This window comes from Magnolia sinica, chromosome 17 (assembly GCF_029962835.1).
Source record: "Magnolia sinica isolate HGM2019 chromosome 17, MsV1, whole genome shotgun sequence".
NCBI lineage: Eukaryota > Viridiplantae > Streptophyta > Magnoliopsida > Magnoliales > Magnoliaceae > Magnolia > Magnolia sinica.
The window spans coordinates 49447082-49466783 of record NC_080589.1 but is presented as its reverse complement, the minus strand read 5'-3'; the positions used below and the strand labels follow the sequence as shown (position 1 = coordinate 49466783).

General features: G+C 40.0%; 1 protein-coding gene across 2 annotated transcripts in view; it reads right to left on the bottom strand.

The window, feature by feature from the left end:
• The window catches only part of LOC131231711 (actin-related protein 4), a 131106-nt gene that overhangs the window by 44542 nt on the left and 66862 nt on the right, over window positions 1-19702 (bottom strand). For both annotated transcript variants that reach the window (XM_058228000.1, XM_058228001.1), the window contains exons 14-15: window positions 1978-2029; window positions 1665-1731 (exon numbers count right to left, since the gene is read on the bottom strand). In XM_058228000.1, the coding sequence (XP_058083983.1) occupies window positions 1665-1731; window positions 1978-2029 (119 nt within the window). The remainder of the gene's footprint in view (window positions 1-1664; window positions 1732-1977; window positions 2030-19702) is intronic.

Sequence of the window (19702 nt, the reverse complement as noted above, 5' to 3'; positions counted from 1 at the left end):
ATTCATGTAAGTTGCACAGCACACGCAGCAGAAAAATGTAACTAACTGTGTAAACATATAACAAAACTAAATAAATGTTATACAAGTAATAACAAAACAAGAAAAAACAATACATTTAAGGATATTCTGAATAACACTGCTGATATGTCTCCAAAAAAGTTGTGTCCAACTCAGCAGCTCATAAATATATCACAAGTGGTCAGATGCTACTTAATCCTGCCAGATCCTCTAAAATTAGCAGAGGAACAACAGAAGAAACATTTTTTTTTAAAAAAAGGATGAACATTTTTAAGACAATGATCATTTGGTGTTCATTCAAGCAAACATGGTCACAATAATGATGACAATGGGTTGCCGTTAGTGGTATCAAAAGCAAGGGTTGGCTTTCACTCCAAGTTGAAAACTTATAGGTCACTGATGCACTAATGCTAGCATATCCTTCAGTTCAAAGGGTGTCAGTATGCATCAGTTATAGCAGCCTTTTGAGAATCTTCAAACTGAAAACTGAGTCAGGCACTGGATCGTTGGAATAGCAAAATTATCCACATATCGACCTATGATTGCATGCGAGGTGTAAGCAAGGACTGAAAATTAGTTGTGGTATTACAATACCGGTCACCACATAAACCAGACTTATCACCCCATTTCAGCATGTATCAGGCATGTAGTTGATACAGGCTGATACAGCCATATCATTCATGGTACGCGGAGAGATGCGTAGGACAATACCTTTAACGTTGGTTGTAACCAACCCAGTTTCAATTTTAACATGATAGTTTTAACTTCTGATCTATGTTAGGAAAAAAAAAAAGTTCAGACAAGTTTTAACTTCTGATCTAGGTGAGTGATCTGCAATATTCTGAAACTGTACAGGCATGATCAGAAAAAGTTAGTCTCAGTCTGAGAGTGAGTAGAGCTAGTAATTGTTATTCTCATCACTAATGTTATACACGATGTCAATCTTCAAGGGCAACAAAAAATGTTATACAGCATGTGTAGAGCACGCCATACAAGCAGATGTGCTACCAGAGAGAGATTGTGACAACTAAAACACCAACTGCACATCCTGCATGAGAAAAATTCTGGTGCTAATCCCAACAATGTGATGCCAGAGAGAGATTGTGACACCTTAAACACCAACTGCACATCCTGCATGAGAAAATTTCTGGTGCTAATCCCAACAATGTGATGCCAACACAGTTGGAAGAACAGAGAAAGGCATAAAGAAAATATAGAAAAGCAATTTATATCATTTCTGGTGGTATGTTCTGTTTCCTATCAAGTTATGCAGAAACAGTCTCTCTGACTTTAACCAAGAAGCAGAACCAAAGAATGTCTGCCCATAATGTCAAAGTCACGCAAAACCATGAGTCTCCCTCCAAACAATTCAGCGCAAAAAAAAGTGGCCCAAGTGACATCAAAATAGGTACTTACAAGTTCGTAGATATGTTAGGAATACAGACTTGGGGCGCAGCAGAATAATATCAAAGCAATCAAAAGTCTATCGCAAACAGAAGGCAACTGGGGATTTTCTGATACAAATTAAGGGAACAGCAGCAAAGCTCACCAAGGCTGAAACAAATGTGCACACCACCATCTACACTTTTTGGGAACAATTCAGATGAAAAGTAGAGTCTACATACACAAGTTAATGAGACACCAACCTGGACTAAGGACGGATTAAACAGAATATCAGGAATCTTGAATCTATCAGCACCAATCTCTATCGTCCTGTATTAAGTGCAAGAATTAAAAAGCAAGATCAGTCAACTAAAGAAATGACAAATTAACAAAATGGCATTCACTACTGTCCACTAGAAATAAAAATGGACAACAGATCATCAAAATAAATACAACAACTCACAATGTCCCAGGAGTAGACATCCATAGTCCAAAAAAGCACAACATAAACAGAATATTGCCATGCCAAATATATTATACAAACTAAAAAGTGAAATATGATAATAAAGAACTTACTGCCCATCTGGAAGCTCATACGGCGTCATTGGGATATTTGCATAGGCACTTTCTGCAAAGAACAGGCCTTAAAGAATCAATGTCCACTAGAGAGAGAGAGAGAAGAAGAAGAAGAAGAAGAAGAAAGAAAGAAAAGAAAAGACATATCTTGGATGGACCAAAAGAGCATGCAATAACATATCGGGAAAAAAATACTTCCTACCTACCTACCCAAGATTTTTTTTTTTCCTAGATCATGTGCTGACACAAGTAAAAATTAAACAATAGCCACAATGGCAAGAAGAACTTCAACAAAGATTACAAACAGATCCCAAGAGATCCAACTATAACCTCTCACTCATTGAAACTCTCTACGGTATCTAACCACAATATTCAGACTCTCTTTCGATACCACCCCCAATTTGCCTAAACTTCTTCCATTAGAGAAGAGAACTGGGTTGTTTGTGCAATGTCATTAACTTCTTCCATTAAGTCCACCGCCTTCCAAGCACATTGCCCAGATTTAGCCCATGGAATTGCATTTGCTGAGTCCCAGTCAAGAAGAAGGGATGAAATCAGCCCAAGCATGCCACAAAAATCAAAGTTGATTTGAAAGATTAAAATGCCAAAATGGACCAAACTCTTATGAGGAAGAGGACCCAACAGAACTTCAGAAAGGGCTTAAAGAGGCAAGAAAAAAAATTAAGTACTGACCTTGTAACCAAATAGGATACAGAATGAGATTAAAAATAGGAAGCAAGAATTCTGTACATAGTAACTGCAAAGCCGTTTAAGCCATGCAGCAATAGGTGAATTGATCTAGGAAGGAATTTGGAGCTAGCCATGGCCAGTATTTTAAATAGCTTAAGCCATGTAGCATGTAGCTTAGCCTTAACACCATGTAGCTCATGAAAATAGCTTAAGTTGCATGTAGACTATGCTAAATGATAATTTTGCATACGCTACATGCTACATAGCTCACATTATAAGTTATTTTTTTACTACAACATTAAAATCAATTAATGTTTTTGATAATATATTATATTGTTCTAATTTCGATGAAAATTAGTTAATCTGTTCAATGCATTTAGTAAAATAATATAAGTTACAGTATTAAATCAGTTTCATTGCCTTGCTTACTTTTATACTTAATCATCCCCCTTTCCTATTACTGTAGGTTGCATTTGGTTGCACCATATATCATGAAATTTTGTTAAATTTCATAATTAATCAGTCTAATTTGGTACAACATATCATGAAAGTGGTTCAACCTAGCACACCTTGATTAAAAATCTGGTAGTGTGTAGCTTACACTACACGCTAGCTTACACCTCACACTTCAAAGGGGTGAACACCACACTACATGCTATTTAAAGCACTGGATAAAGTAATTCTAGTAAGTTCCCTAAAAAAAAAAAAAAAAAAAAAAAGAGTTCCCTAAAATTGGAAGAAGTTTCCAGATTTTGACAGAACATCTCAGTCAGCAACCACTGCAATATCGAATAGAGATCACCTGAGCATAGAAGAATGAAAATGGTTCATCGATAACCCCAGGTTTTTAGACATGTGAATCAATCAAGCCGTTAGCCTGGACATCCAGCCAACTCTTCATGTGTCTCAGCAAAGAAATTCGCAGTGCTTGATGATCCTAAACATCCAACTTCAGCCTATGTTTTTTTATAGCCGTCACTTCTCCAGGCCACAGGTATGATGGTTATCGCTTATCATACAGCTGATCAAAATCATTCTTTGGGAACCTAGGCTGTCTATGGTGTGCACCACCATGGATTGTTCAAATAAATTATTGGACCATTTTTTTGTACATGATCCAAAACTGTCCATTTTGTAGAAAACTTGTCAGCTGGAAGAGATCATCTGATTGTTATGATTTTTCACAGTGGTTGAAGGGAAGTGAATTGAGCATAATGGATGGTCCACATAAAAAAATTGGACCATCCACTTGTAAAAGCACTGGGCTGCACCTGAAGCATAAGTACACGCAATTGCATTTGAGCATTCCTTGGGAAGAATATTCAACAAACATTCAAGACCAGGATTGAGGACAAAACAGGAGAACAAGGGAAAAGGTATTGCGGACCAGGATTTACAAAATGTAGTTTAGAAACACATGTAATAAATCATGAATACTCAAGCCACAAATTACCATGAAAATCAAACATCCTACAAAAAATTAAGGTGAACAATGTAAGGTTGCAAAAACATCCAGCAAATCTCTTTAACGCTCAGAGATCCAAAACATAAAGGATACATGAAACATGTGTAGCAAAAGCAAGAGAGACAAAGAAGGCTACCTGTGCTGTTTCAAAGTTTTTTTGTTTTTTTTTTTTTTCTTTTACTTTATTTTTTCCAAATGGTAACTAAAGATTTTCTTTTGTGGTTTTCTTTAAGTAGAGCATATTGCTATAAAAGCCGTAACTCATTATAAACACCATATGTAATCAACCAACATTGGGAACATAAATGTAAGGGAAACCTAAACTTAGTGCAGCACACCAATTTTCTTACCTGATGTGTTGCTCTCAAATAGAACATATAGCACAAAAATACAAGATAAAGGCCATTTGTCAGGTATACAAGGTTGATAGACCTCAGTGGAAAATTATTTCTGCACGGACGATTTGAACAATCCAATTGATGACCAACAAATATCGCACGGAAAGCAATATTAAAAAGTGTCAACAGTGAACAGGAAAGAGCTCCATTAATCAAACAGGTAGGCTCATTGAATTCCTGTAATTTTGGAACAGTGGTCCATCCATGGCACCATGTAACAGCCTGAAAGCTCCCCACAGCACAGATCGTGTGGCACTTATACGCAATCTCCTTTGTGGACGATCCTGCCTGCCTGCCACCCAAGTGTAGACGAGTGACATGGAAGAGAAGAGGGCACAAAAGACTCAGGCAAGAACTTGTATTGCACTAGAGAACTCAAGTGCTTACCATTTCTGAGGTGTCCCCCAAATGACGAGCCCTCCCCTTTCTATAGGCCTAAGACACTGAAATCGCCCCTTAGGACTGTTTGGTTCATGACAATCTCACCCAAGTATCATGTTGACACCCTCGTTTACCTCTCGTCGGTCATCCTTTGCTCTTAAGCCCCACACTGCCACAATGTGTTTATTTGCTTTCCATATACTCTACTAAGGCTGCTACATGCATGTCCGTATCCTCCTTGAAACCACCAAGCAGTTATAAGGATAAAATAATCCCAATCTTGGCCTTGTCCTTGCACAACACGCAAGCCATGCACAAAGGTCCCACATCCATGATGCACACCACTTCCAACAAGGGCATTTGAATTGCCTCAGTCTTGATCAATAAGTCAATGCCCAAATCCTCTTACAAGCCCACCCACCAACTAGGAGCTCCACATCCTTCACCACACTCTAATGGGTTTGGCTTCTGAGTTAACCACCTTGACTCCACCTAACAACTTCACCAACATCAGACCCAGTCATTTTGCCTTGTCACCTGGTACTAAGTTATAAGCGATGATTTAAATATCAATGTCAAGACATGAATCCCACCAATGGGATATGGAAATATATTAGTATCGCATGTAACGCGAAACATATCATTGTTTTTTGGGAAACATTGGAAAATATTAGGAATTTGATCGAATTTTTCAATAAAGCTACAGGGAATGTTAAAAAAGACATTATTACAAACTTAGAATTTGAAATATCACAAAAAAGTACACATAACAAGGTTCCTATGCATAAGGTCCTAAACTATGCGTTGTCTAACAGAAGTGATGCAATTATATTCAAAATTAGTTCACATAATTTATAAATCAAAGAAACATAAATGATAACACAACCAATATGTTTAGAAGCCAAAGAAAAAAGGAAACACATCATCTCAAATATTTTTCACATTTTTCTTCTTAAGAGAGAACAATAAATTTATTAAGAAGCTCACAAAAGCGAAGACGAATACAACCCGAACAAAACCAGCCTAAACAAAAAGATTAGTAGTCGAGATGGCTTTTACATGTCTACTTCACCAAGCCACTCCCGAGACAGTACCCAAATCGTTACACCTTTCGTGCAGGTTGGAATTTACTCGACAAGGAATTTTGCTACCTTTTAGGACTAGCATAGTCACAGGCGCCATTCACTAGGGCATCAGTCATCGGCTCCCCCGTCTTCAGGTCACCAACTTCCTTGACCTTTAGGCACTGGGCAAGCATCAACCCCCATATATGGATAGTCTTACGACCTTGCGAAGACCTATGTTTTTGGTAAACAGTCATTGAGCCTGGTCACTACGACCCCCTTTATGAGGAGGCACCCCTTCTCCTAAAGTTACAAGGCTATAAAGGCCCAGCCCAAAACAAAATACTTAACTTTCCTAACAACCTCCTCGACACCCTCCCTTTCATTCTGAAAGCAACACCAATTCCTAGCACCCTGAATTGCCCAAAATACGCCATGATAATCATCCTCCACTTAGCTTTTCCAACTTTGCCAACTCCACGCCCAAATAAAGTCATCCACTAACTTGCAACATCACCAAGTCAAAATGAACTATGAAGCAAACACAAAAAATGCACCCAAACTTTCCAAGCAAACAGGCAGTGAAGAAAAAGGTGGCCGATTGACTCTGCATCTTCTACACACATTAGACAAATGTTAGGAAGAACAAAAGATCTCCTTTGAAGGTTATCAACCATGAGAATCCTCTTTCAGGGGGCACTCCGTAGAACCAATGATCATAAGGATGTAGTGAACCAAAGACATGATGTAACAAATTAAAAGGGCATGTTAGAGAAGGCTGCCTTAATAAGAGTTAAGCAACCTCCCAAGGATAAGTACCAAGATTTCCAACTTGCTAATTTCATCTCGATCCTTCCAATCACCCTATCAAAGAGATGCTTGGTCGGCTTCCAAATAAAAAGAGGCAACCCGAGATACATCGAAGGAAAAGACCCCATCTTGCACCCAAAATGTTCACAAGATGATATAAGTCTTTTCTGCACCTGAATTCCCAACATCTCAAATTTAACAATGTTGATTTTCAAACCCATAATGGCTTCAAAACAAACAGTGATTATCCAAAGGTTATCCACCAAAGCCATATCCACATCACAGTAAATCAGTCTATCATCCACATATTAAAGATGGCTAATCTGAGGTCTGTCAATTGAAGCCTTAAAACTGCTAAACAGCACATTATCCCCCCCTTTCTGAAGCATTCTACCAAGATCTCCCCCCGGTTACGACAAACAAATAAAGAGATAAAGAGTCCCCCTGTCAAAGACCTCCAGAAGCTCTAAAAAACCCTTTTGGTGATCTATTCACAAGAATGGAAAAAGTGGCAACACCCCCTCCACTTCAAGCCATAACCTAATTTGAGAAGCATAATCTAAAAACTTCCATTCCACATAATCGTAGGCCTTCTGAATGTCCAACTTACAAACTATCATGTTTCTCCTCTCCCTATTCCTTGCATTTACGCATTCTTGAGCAATAAGCAGGTTGTCCAAAATTTGTCTACTCGCAATAAAAGCACCCTGATTTTCATAAATGACCTTTGATGGAACTACCTTGATTTTAAAAGCAAGGATCTTGGCTAGGATTTTATGTGAAAACCCTATTAAACTGATCGGCCAGAAATCTTTCAAATTTTCTGCACACTCCACTCTAGGAATCAAAGCTATGAAAGAAGACCTGAGCTTGGAAGAAAAGGGGCTACACTCAAAAAATTCCACAATCAAGTCCATCACATCTTCCTTCACCACATGCCAAACCTTCCGAAAAAATATCATGGGAAACCCATCCAGGCCAAGGCCTTCCCCACACATCGAGCTAATCACGGCTATAAACTTGACCTCCGACATTGGCACTTTTAAAGAAGCATCCACACTTGAAAGTTCTAGAAAATCTAAGTAATCCAACCACGGTCTCTCCCATTACTCTCCAGAAAACAATTCTATATAGAACTGAACTATGGAATCGCATATCATACTTTTATCCAAAGTCCTCAAACCATCCACAATCAAACTAGATGCTTTATTGTCGCGGGCCCGGGCATTAGTGATACCATGGACGGATCTAGTGTTTTTATCACCTTCTTTGAGCCACACCACTCTCGATCTTCAGCACCATTTAATTTCCTCTTCCTCGGACTGATTAGCCAAAGACACGACCCTTTTTAATCTCTATCCTCCACCAAAAAACCCCTACTCTCCTCTAGTAAATCTAATTCATGGATCATTTCCGCTATTTTATCAAACTCTGCCTCACAAGCACTAAGCACTTCTTTCCGCCATGATTTAATTTTATCCATCAATAACTTTAACTTTCTACTTAACCCGAAGCCTACATAACATTCAACCGAGAAAGAAGACCACTCATCAACAACAAGCTGCATGAAACCATCAATCTCTGGCCAAGAAGAGTAGAACCTGAAAGACCTTAGGTACCAATTCTCAACAAACACCTGAAGAACAATGGGGTGATGGTCTGATATCATCCTCAGCAAACTGCGCTAACTAACCAAAGTGAACTTTTCAATCCAGTCCGCAGACACCAAGAGTTTATCATAACATGACATATTAGCATTTTCTTGGCTATTAGACCACGTGAATTATCTCGAGCCACGCAATCAGGAAAACTTTTCGTGCTCCTAATTATACGACTGTTGTTAGATTTTTCATGAGAAAAATGCACTACGTTATAATTTCAGCCACGGAACCTCCCATCTCTGCCTAACAATGTCAAGCTTAACTGTAACGTCTCGGAAAAATCCGTACAAAGACCCGAGTATCACCTCAGGCAGAAATCACTCAGGACCAAATCCTTTAGAAATTAGACGAGAATTAGCTAGTGCTAAACTAGAGTACCTGTGAAATTAGCACTAATCACTTTAAATATGATCTGCAAGACCCAAAACGTGCAGAATCATTGACGCTACTTTACCCTGAAATCTAGAATCAATCTCTAAACCCGGTTGCTCTCGGGAGCACCTTGAGACTCCGTATCGGACCTGGACCGCGTGTTGAAAGTCCGATTACTACGAAACCATACGGTTATGACCGCTATGTTGGACTTGACCACTACCTCGGAAATCAAGTCCTAATTGTATCCAGAAGCGCACAACTTGAGCCCGGAGCGAAGTGTGTGAGAAACGAAGAATATCTTTAGGAAATGAACTGGGACTTAAGTGAATTGAGTCGTTTCACTTGCAGGCCAAATCTAAGGATTCAGACCATCGGAATCTGACCCAATTACACCCTCGGATCAGGAAAAATTTCCAACACATGTCAGTACACTTGTGGCCCTGATCGAGTATCAGTGACCGTTGAACTGAAACTGGTCCTCCGCGGTCGATCTGTAAATCCGATCAGACCGAAAACTCAGCTTGACCTAGATCCAATGTCAGGAAGCTTAAGTTCGACCGCATGCAGAAAAGGGGCCTCCAGATGTGCTCCGTTGGACCGAAACGGCCAGTCTTTGGCTATAACCTAAGTATACCATGGCCCTGGGGCCATTCTCATCACTTCTGGGCCTATATAAGGGCCTAAACCCCTCTCTCTCATTCCATACGAATTCCTAACCCTAGGAGAGGAGAGAGAAAAGAGAAGGAAAGAGAGAGACAGTGAGAGAGAGAGTAGGCGTTTGCTTCTGCGATTCTTCCCTGACGCTTCACGTGCTTAACCGCCACATTTGTATCGCTTTTCCGGCGATTCCGACTCCGTACTTAGGTAAGAAATCCTAACCTTAACCTGTTTTAGAGGTTCAAATAGAGCAAACAACAGGATAGCTAACCTATTCCCTGTTATAGGTTGTTGTGGTGCCGTAGACAAAGACTTGGTGTACGAACTGAATTCGTTACGAGTCTACCGGCGTAAGGTGTGGATTATAAATGTTTAGGTTATGGTTTTCAAGGCTTTCAATGTCAGTAATGATTTATGACTGACTTGATTGCTGTCACATGTGTGTAGATACGACATTTTCCACATATTGCATGTATATGTAGATTATGTGAATTTTAATGCATTTCGTGTGCTTGTTGAAATGTTCTAATGTGTATGGAATTATGATTTATGCTTGCCATGCTCATTGACTAATAATACATGCTTGGTGTACGCATAGTGAACCCCTTGTAAAGGGATTTGCTATAATACTTGTTATAACTACCGCATTACATGTATATGATATGTGTAGCCTAAGTGTTTGATGAAATGCCTGAATGTGAAAATGCTTGTTTAAACACTTGTAACGAGGGTGTTGAGATGAGATTTTCAACTCCTTTATCTATGGTTATAGAATCCTTCATATAACCTATTTTACTACTATGTGAATTAAGGATGAAATGCTATTGTCTGATGCATGTGTAGTATGTGGTTTGTTGAATTACTTAGAGTAAGATTTATATTTGATTTTAGCTTTCATATGCTGTCCTTGATTAATACCTGCGCATACTGTTATTTGTATTGTGTTTGGGGCTACGATGTAGTCCAGGCAATCGGAAATGGTCTATGGTCAGTGGTCGAGCTGTTTAGCCACGACAGACACGCCCGATGAATCCGAGTCGTACGCTGCTTGTCGGCAGTGGTTAGGCCACACGGAGTGTTTGCGCGCTCCATGTCGATCGGCTCGACGTATGCTCGTACCAGTCGAGCTTGTCAAGCAACCCGATTGGCCTAATGTATATTCACCATGTATGGACGCTACTGCTTGAATCTAAGGTACCAACTTACCAGTACGAAGCCCGTTTAACCTTGGTACCATGATCCGCTAAGACTCATGAGCCGGGCATGGTGGTATGGGATACCGTGGTCAAGCTGTCAGCCTACGCTTGGGTGACGAGCCTCCCCGTAGTGTCCAGTGAGCAACCCAAACTCGTGAGCCGAATACGGTGGTATGGGACACTGTATTCGAGCTGTCGGCCTACTCCGGCGCAGCCTGGCTGTGGTCCCCAGTCGGGTTGGTGACGAGCCTTCGAAAATAGACTGCCAGTTGGTAGGGCGTTGGTGGTAGTGACCTCGAGTATACACTAGGACTGCGATCAGGTGACGAGTCTTTCCGTAGTAAACTAGAGTATAAGCTAGGCCTGCATTGAGGTGACAAGCCTTTTGTAGCGACCTGGAACCGTAACATCGTATGAGACTAGCTAGGACTGACGACCCTAGAATGGATCATTGTTTGGGAAATGATATAAGGGAGGTACCTTAGCTTCCCAATCCTGCTGTATGAAAAAGGGCTAACTAAGAACTTGGATAACACGATCATGCATCGCATTGCACGGTGCTTTGGTGAGGAAGTGCACGTTTATTGGGAGTGGTGCATGCCGCGTCGTAAGATGTTGTCGCAAGAGGGAGTGCAGGCGAGGGCATGCATCATTACAACATACCATTCTTGCATTAACAAGAGTACTTAGGACATGAGTGTTGTACTGCTTTATCATTACTGCTTGACTGAATTGATAACATGTTAACCTTTGCTTCATAGTTCCACTGAGTTGATCACTCACTCCCACGTTCTGAGACGGTGTTGTACACACCAACCAGACTCTGTCTTAGCTGCAAGTGATGGCAATGCTTATGAAGCAGAGCCGGACTATTACGACGACGAGGAGTTCTCCTATATGCAACTCTCTGGCGGGTCCATGTAGACCTGGAGTTACGCTGACAGGGCTACAGGGTTTTGGGATAGAGAACATTACACATTTTGATTTTTGTATATTTTGAATCAAACTTGTAATTATTTAACCTAGTGACGTTCATACTCTGAGGGCTTGCTATTACTTTCGTACAGTTTATATACACATCACAGTCTTCCGCTAACGCACTTTAATTTGTCCCTGGAGTATGATATGATGTTTTGGTATAATCTCATTCATATTTAAGGCACTAATACAGACGACATTTAATCATCATTATCTATGTTGCATAAATGATGCGTTGGAACTCGGGAGTTGAGTCTATGCTCGACCCCCGATTTTCAGGGCATTACATTAACCCACAATTGGTCTTGCAAGTTGTAACTGCAAGGGCCATAAACAACAGTAAAAGCCCACTGCAAACTAAAAGAAATATCATGGAGCAAGATGGACAACGAGAAGGAACTAGAAACATAATCAACTTTCCTCCATCCCCCCAGACATGTCAAAAGCGACCCAACCCTTTCATTTAAAAACCCAGAGGGAGTCAAGCATCCCTTTGTCTAACAATTGGAACTTGGATTCCTGCAATACAATGATATTTGCCTTCAATTTTCTACAGACTTTCCTAACCTGAGCCCTCTTTAACTTGCAACCCAAGCCTCGCAAATTCCTATATAGAATAATCATTGACCAAAACAATTACCCATTCTCGCCCTCTTTCCTCCACTTGCCTTGCCTGTCGAATCGTAATTAATAGAGCATTCAAGGCTAAGAAGTTCTCTCCAGTCCTTTGGGGATTTCTTAGGCCTCAGCACATAAAGATCCTACTACCATTGAGCTCCTCTAGCCTCGAGGAACTGGAAGAATGCAAATCCAAAATATAGGCCCACTAGGCCCCCCACCCTTTCTAAGAATCTAGTGTAGTCAAGCTCCATCACCCCTTCCCCCGGCCCTCCTTTAATTTCCTACGGTTCTCTAACAATGCTCACAACTACGCTTCGGACCATGACGGTCGCTAATCTTCTGCAAGCAGGGTCACCTGAACTAACTCTCCCTACAAAATCACTAAACTCCCATGAGACTCCCTCAGGAGGAATTAATCTTCCATCCCCATCGCTGGAACCTCAAAGAACCTAATTGGATAGATCAAATAATCTTCTGAAACTAGGTCATAGCATTCCTCTAACCAATATCGAACCTGAGAAAGGGATGTGTACTCCTTTGTCTACGCTTCTAACAAATACCTCAGATTGTCCTGCTCTTGACTTAGCACTTCCAACTTTACCCGAATCATGGTCACTCCACTAGATCTTTCTAGCGATACCTACTTTCCTTCCTTAGCTCGCAACCCCTCCACGAAACCATCACACTCGTATGTTACTTCTTTACTAGATCCTACAAACGATTCCCTTAACTACTACATCTCTGAAGGACGTGCTGCTCTCTCCCCTGCATCTTCCAAAAACCCCATGCTTTGCTCAGGGCTCCTTAGCCTCATCTACCTATCTCAGGGTCGATATTCATCTTCGTTCTTAAGCTCAGGTCCAAAGTGAGCCCCTTGAACTAGCAACTTCTTTCCCATAAAACTTTCTCCATGCAGAAGCTTTACTGCTCAAGTTAGCTCCTCCTTTGAGCTCATGTGCATAAAAGCAAAGCCCCGGTATCCCACAGTAACCCGATCTCTGGGCAACACCACCTCCATCGCAACTCCTACCCTTCCAAAAACTCTCAAAATTTATTGGCAACCATTCAAGGCTTAGCTTCCTCCCTATTCTCTTCTTCATCGACAACGTTATCTTGCTTATTGTCTCCTAGGCTCCTCCTTCCCCCTCTTCCGCTTCATCATCCCCTCCCACACTGCCTAATAGGCCTTCCGTAGCACTATTCCCTACAGAGACTCCTGTCTACGAGTTTCCTATCATAGATGCACTTTCTGATCCCCTCCCCCGTGCCATCATCATTTTGTTGCACTCCTATTTTTGTCAATGTTGGCAATATGTATTGCTTATGATTCTAATGAATCACTTTTGTTAGGCAATTCTAAACCCCTCGCTGGACTAATATTTTTATAATTCAGAATGTTTATTAGCACATTAAACGTATTAATTATCTACACTAAATTTCTCCTACAATGTATTTATTTAAAAAATATATTTTCAAATTACTTTTTATGATTTTCAAAAGTAAATTTATTTTCTAATTAAATAAATGAGTGTAGCTAATGTTAAGATCACCATATACTCTACATAAATATTAGGCACAAATAATATCTGGCCATTGTAATTTTTTATAATTATAAAAAATTACCTGTATTTATTTTTCGATATTTTTTTCGTAAATTACAAAAAATCCAAAAAGTTTTGTTAATCTATGCATCAACCTCCAAGAACTCTCACATGATTTTTCCACGCTCTTATTGCAAGTCAATTGTGTGAAATCGAAAAAATTTCATTTTTCCCAAATTCTACTTTTTCTCCAAAATCCCAAATTCTACTTTTTCTCCAAAAATTTAAAAAAAAAAAAAAAGAGAAACTATATAAATTAGCAAAAACTCATTGACTAGGTTTTTCGTACCATAAGCTTTCCGATCCCAATTTCCACACCAAATCCCCTTCTCTCTAAAAAAAAAATGAAAACGATTAGTCGACATCCCTTTAGGAAAGGATTCCCAATAAAAATTTTCACAAAAATTGCATTTTTTAAGGATTTTTTCCAACTTCATAAAGGGGACTGATGAAATTACACGTATTGACAATATCGAGAATTTATAACAACAATATTTTCAATACATTGCAATCTATCAAAATAAAACGATCTTCAGTATCACACGCTCTCCGATCTTGATTTCCGCAACTAAATCCCATTTCTCTCAAAAAATGAAAATGATAAGTCGAAATCCCCTTCATAAGGGATTCCCAACAAAAAATGGGGTTTTTGAGGATTTTTTGAGATTTTATAAAAGGGGACTAATGAAATTGCACGTAGCGACGATATCGAGGAACACATAGCGGCGATTCAATACATTGCAACATATAATACATACATTACAATATAAACGATCGACATAAGGTAGTTTTCAAACCATCCATCCCTCATATTAGTGTTGTGCAATACCGATGCCATCGATATCTAACTCACTTGTTATGACTTATGAGTCATCCTTATGTCTACTATGGCTATTGTGCGCTTCCCATTGATCTATATGTTTAAGTATCTCAATTCTCTTTTTTCAATGGCCCAAGTACACATGGTTTTTCATGTGTCTTGCCCTCCAACACTTGTTAGCAGCTAAATTGCCCCTATCTTTGATGCCTTATCTTCTTCAATAACTATGACCGAGTTTAAGGGCTTCCTATCCAGACTTTCCCTTGCCCAGTGATCACCATCACAAATGAAGCAACTTGAGCTCCTCTCCCAACTTGTTTTTATGCCTTTCATGGCATTAAGGAGTTGTATCAACCCAATCTTCTTTACTAATTAGGACCAAGTTCAAGGGCCCCCTACACAATTTTCTCTTGCCCAATGATCGCCATCACAGATGAAGAAACTTGAGCTCCTCCCTTAGCTTGTTTGCTTACACCCCATGGCATTATGGAGTTGTATCAACCCAATCTATAAATCCTCATTGTTTATCCTCTTTCTCATCCAACTTCACTATCAGAACCATGAAAGCCTACCTCTTTGTTTTTTGAAAGATAATGATAATTTTATTAAGAAAGCCTCGAAGCAAAAGACCCCTCTTTGGACACTCCCTAGACAAATGAGGCTCATCATGAAAGCTTGCCTCTTTGGACACTCCTTAGAAAAATGAAAGCTTGCTTCTTTGGACGCTCCCTAGGAAAATAAGGCCCATCATTTATGAAGGATTTGAATTCTTGTTGCTTTAGCATGTCTCATCTATCTTTACAACCTTTTGTTATTCTTTTCATCTTTCTTGTCCTTATCAGATCCCTCCTTACGGTTGGCGTCCTCTTGTTCTCCCCATTGTTGCCTTGACTATCCTTAAAGGTCAATGGTCTAGAAGAGACACCCCTTGTGAACTCAATTGGTAATCATGTTGCTAACATGGCAAAAGCAAGACTATTGACACCTTGCCACCGCAATTCCCATTACAACTAGCGTTGTTGTCAATCCATGAAGTTGAAGAATAGTTCCTTCTCAAGCATTTCAGGAATATCTAGCATGAACATCAAGAACTCCTTGATGTACTTAGGATTAGATCCCTTACACCTTAACTGTTTCATGCTATGGCGCACCAAATATTCAACATTCTCAAGATAAAATAGTTTCTTGATCTCTTTTTTGCCTTCGTAAATATCGATGGTGATGTAATTGTAAGTGCTAGTATTCAAAGCACATGTGTAGTTGTCAAATTTTGTAGACAAAATACTGGTTGAATCTTCAGCACACTTTAGTCCTCTACGACACTTCAAGAAGCGCGACTCAACATCTCGAGTATAGAAGGTTCGGAAAGATTTCAAGTGAAAGATCAAGTGTGTGCCAAGTGTATGCTGACCTACAGGTAAAATGACCTTAGAAAATACCATAGGATAATGTACTTGATCATAGTTTCTAAAACTTTAAATTGTGGAATACATGAAAATTTAAGGATATTCGGCCAACCCAACCTTAGGTTCGGCCAGCCAGATTCAGTTCGGTCAGCCTGACATCAACCTAGGTCAAGTTTCCAACAGCTTCATACTGGAAATTCAGTTGCAAGTTCGGCCAGCCTGACCCAGGGTTCAGCTAGCCGAACATAGCTTAGGTCAGCCCGAGGATGACCCGGGTCAAATTTCCAGCAATGTAATATTTCGGATTTTTTGAAAATTTGTGCTTGAGTCAGCCAAATTTTCAATAAAATCAAATCCCACAAAATCTAATAGTCATTAGAATAGTATCGTTGAAATTCGGCCAACCGAAGCTATTCTTAGGCTGACCGAAGTTCCAAAAATTTCGGATATAAATAGAGACCTTTTTCTCATTGTTTTAAACACAAAAAAGTAAGATAATTCTTCCTCAAGTAAAGAGAGAAACTCTAGTCTTTTCCAAGCTATTTGTGTGGTAATTCTTATTGTATTTATAACTTATTCAATTTCCTTTCTCAAGTTAGATTTAAATTCAATTAGAGAGTAAGCAATACTCAACTTGAGAGTAGATAATTGAATTTGCAACTTTTAGGGTTTTATTCTTTGAAAAACTACATATCTGTAGATCCTTTCTAGTTGAACATACATTGATTCATCATCATCCAAGAAAGAAGATAGTTGCATTGATTGAAGCATCGACTTCCGCAGTATCTTCACATCGACACATTCGTCTTCAAGAAGATAAGTACTTGATTTTAGTTTATTATTTCATTTGGGTTTGTCATGGTGTGCCGTAAAGGCCATTACGGGGCCGTAAAGGCCGTTATGTAAAGGTAACGATGACAACCGTTATGCATTACAGGGTCGTAACGGCCGTAAAAACCATTATGGAAAAAAATGACCCATGATTGTCGTTAACGGCACATTACGTCCCCTATAAAGGCCATAACAGCCCCGTAATGGTCTATTACGGGGCAGATACAAGTTTTTCATACTTTTTAATCAACATTACGGGGAAGATACAGGTTTTTCGAGGTTTTTTTCAATTTAAAAATAAAAAAATAATAATAATAAAAAAAAAAAAAAAAAACCGTAAGGGCCGTTATAGCCATTATGCCCCGTATCGTAAAGGTAATGGTGGTGGTCGTTACGGCCACTGTTACCGTTACGGAACACCTTGGGGTTTGTTGAGATTGCCCGGAAATCTCTTCAGGTTGTGTAGTGGTTAGCCCGTGAAAATCATCAGAGGTTTTATTATGGTAAGCCCGTGAAAATCACAAGAACTATAAGAGGTTGTTGAGGTGATCCTGTGAAAACCTTGAAAATAGTGAAAGCCAAATTTACGTGGAGTAGTAATTTTGGTAATGGAGTAGGTGTGTGTTAAACACCGAACCACTATATTTATCTATGTATTTGTGGTGTTTGTTTATCTTATTCTGTGCTTTTATTATTTTGAAAGATTGATTTCAAAGACGTCGTGAAATAAGGTTGTCCTACCTAAAGTTTTAGATGAAGGTTGTCCTACAACTTAATTAAAATCAAGGTTTCAATATCTTTTACGATTTAAGAATATATTTTCTGCGATTTATTATCAGAAATTGGTTTAGTACTATTCACCCCCCCCCCCCCCCCCCCAAAAAGGATATCTGTAGCTCTTCTTATAACTCGCTCCAACTCCACATGATGCCTCTACCGACATAGTTGTCATGTTAGTTAGGTTAACATCATAATAATTTGCACTTTGGCCTTTTCATCTCGAGTGAGACAACCTAGAATTACTACTTCAATTTCCACATAAATTAATCAGCTCCCTCCCTAGTGTCCCTTGATTTGTTGTAGATCCTAGGGTCCAATGTTTGCATTTGGATGCTCCCCTTATGGCCATGCTCTTGTTGGCCATGGCCCTCTTCCATAATACTCAAATCTCCATTCTTAAACTTCCTCCTACATCATGGTGAGGTCGTCTAGCACCTTAGCCTGGAAGGTTTCTTAATGTGGGGGTATTTTCACACCGGGCTCGAGTGGGGTGTCATGTGGGATGCAAGGGCACACTCAGGGTGGGCGGCTCATGGAACCCATGAATTTGGGGCTCGTGTGAGGTGGGTGGCTTGTGTAAGGCATAACCCATGGATTTGGGGCCTAGGCTATGAGATAAGGGGATTAATTCGTCATGCTTTATTAGTTTGAGCATTTAGAGCAAGTGGTTAATTGTCCTGCATCAAATTGGTATCAAAGCGGGAGGTCTCATGTTCGAGACTCCTCACCGGGGGTGATTAGTGCAGGGGCATTTTCACATTGGCTCGAGTGGGGTGGCCTGTGTGATGCAGGGGCAATCTCAGGGTGGGTGGCCCGAGGAACCCATGGATTTGGGGCTCATGTGAGGCGGGTGGCTCGTGTGAGAATGAACCCATGGAATTGGAGCCCACGAGGGGGCAAAACCCATGGATTTGGGGCCTAGGCTATGAGATAAAGGAATTAATTCACCATGCTATATCAATTCGAGCTTTTAAAGCAAGCGGTTAATTGTCCTGCATCATTTCTCTCTCCAGATGTGGAGAATGGGCCAACTCGTTGAAGGCACCCGACATCTCTCATTTAAGTTCCTCAAGTCCACCAGTAAGGCTCTTTGTGATGTTGCCCATTAACTTGATCCAATCCTGCTCATCAACCGTGATAATCTCCAGCCATGTGAGTCAGGGATCCATAACTGCCACCAAGTCACAGGACTTCTACGACCTAGACTTGCTTGGAACAAGCCCACATTCCCATATGCTTGCTCGTTCATTGTCCCTGCTAATGGCATCATCTCTTATACCAGAAGCATCAGAAACCCCTTAGAAGCCTTGCTCTGATAGCACTTGTCACAACGTGAATGCTTCCCCGAGCATAGAACATGTCACACTTGTATGCAACCCCCTTTTTGGACGAATCAGTCTACCACTTAAGTTTAGCCAAAGCTACTTGGAAGAGAATGGAGCATACAAGAGAGACTTGAAGGCAAGCAAACTTGTATTGTACTAGAGAACTCAAGAGTTTATAATTTATGAGTTGTCTCCCAAATGAGGAGCCTCCCCCTCTTATATAAGCCTAAGAATATTCTAGCTACTTTACATGGATGGCTAGGATGAAGCCATGTGGGGATCTTCTAATGGCCAAGAAACACTCTAGAAACCTTCTAGATAATTCTACTGCAATCTTGCTACAGAACACACTAGAAAACTCTATAATATTCCATCGATCCATGCATGCTTCAACCATTCTCTACAATTTATAAATTCCCTACATGCCCTTTCTAAGCCTCTTAATCTATGAGAACAAGGGACAAAATTGACCAAGTCCTTAGAATAGCCTCTTGGAATTGTTAATCTTCAAAAAAAAAAAAAGGCCTCTTCAAATTGTCTGGTCTATGTAACCAGCCAACCATTTCATGGTCCATATCAAGGACATTGTGAGAAGTGTCCAGTTGGGGTGCAGCACACAGATAAGAAAATTAGCTCATTGCAGTGATCTTAGATTTCCTCAATAAT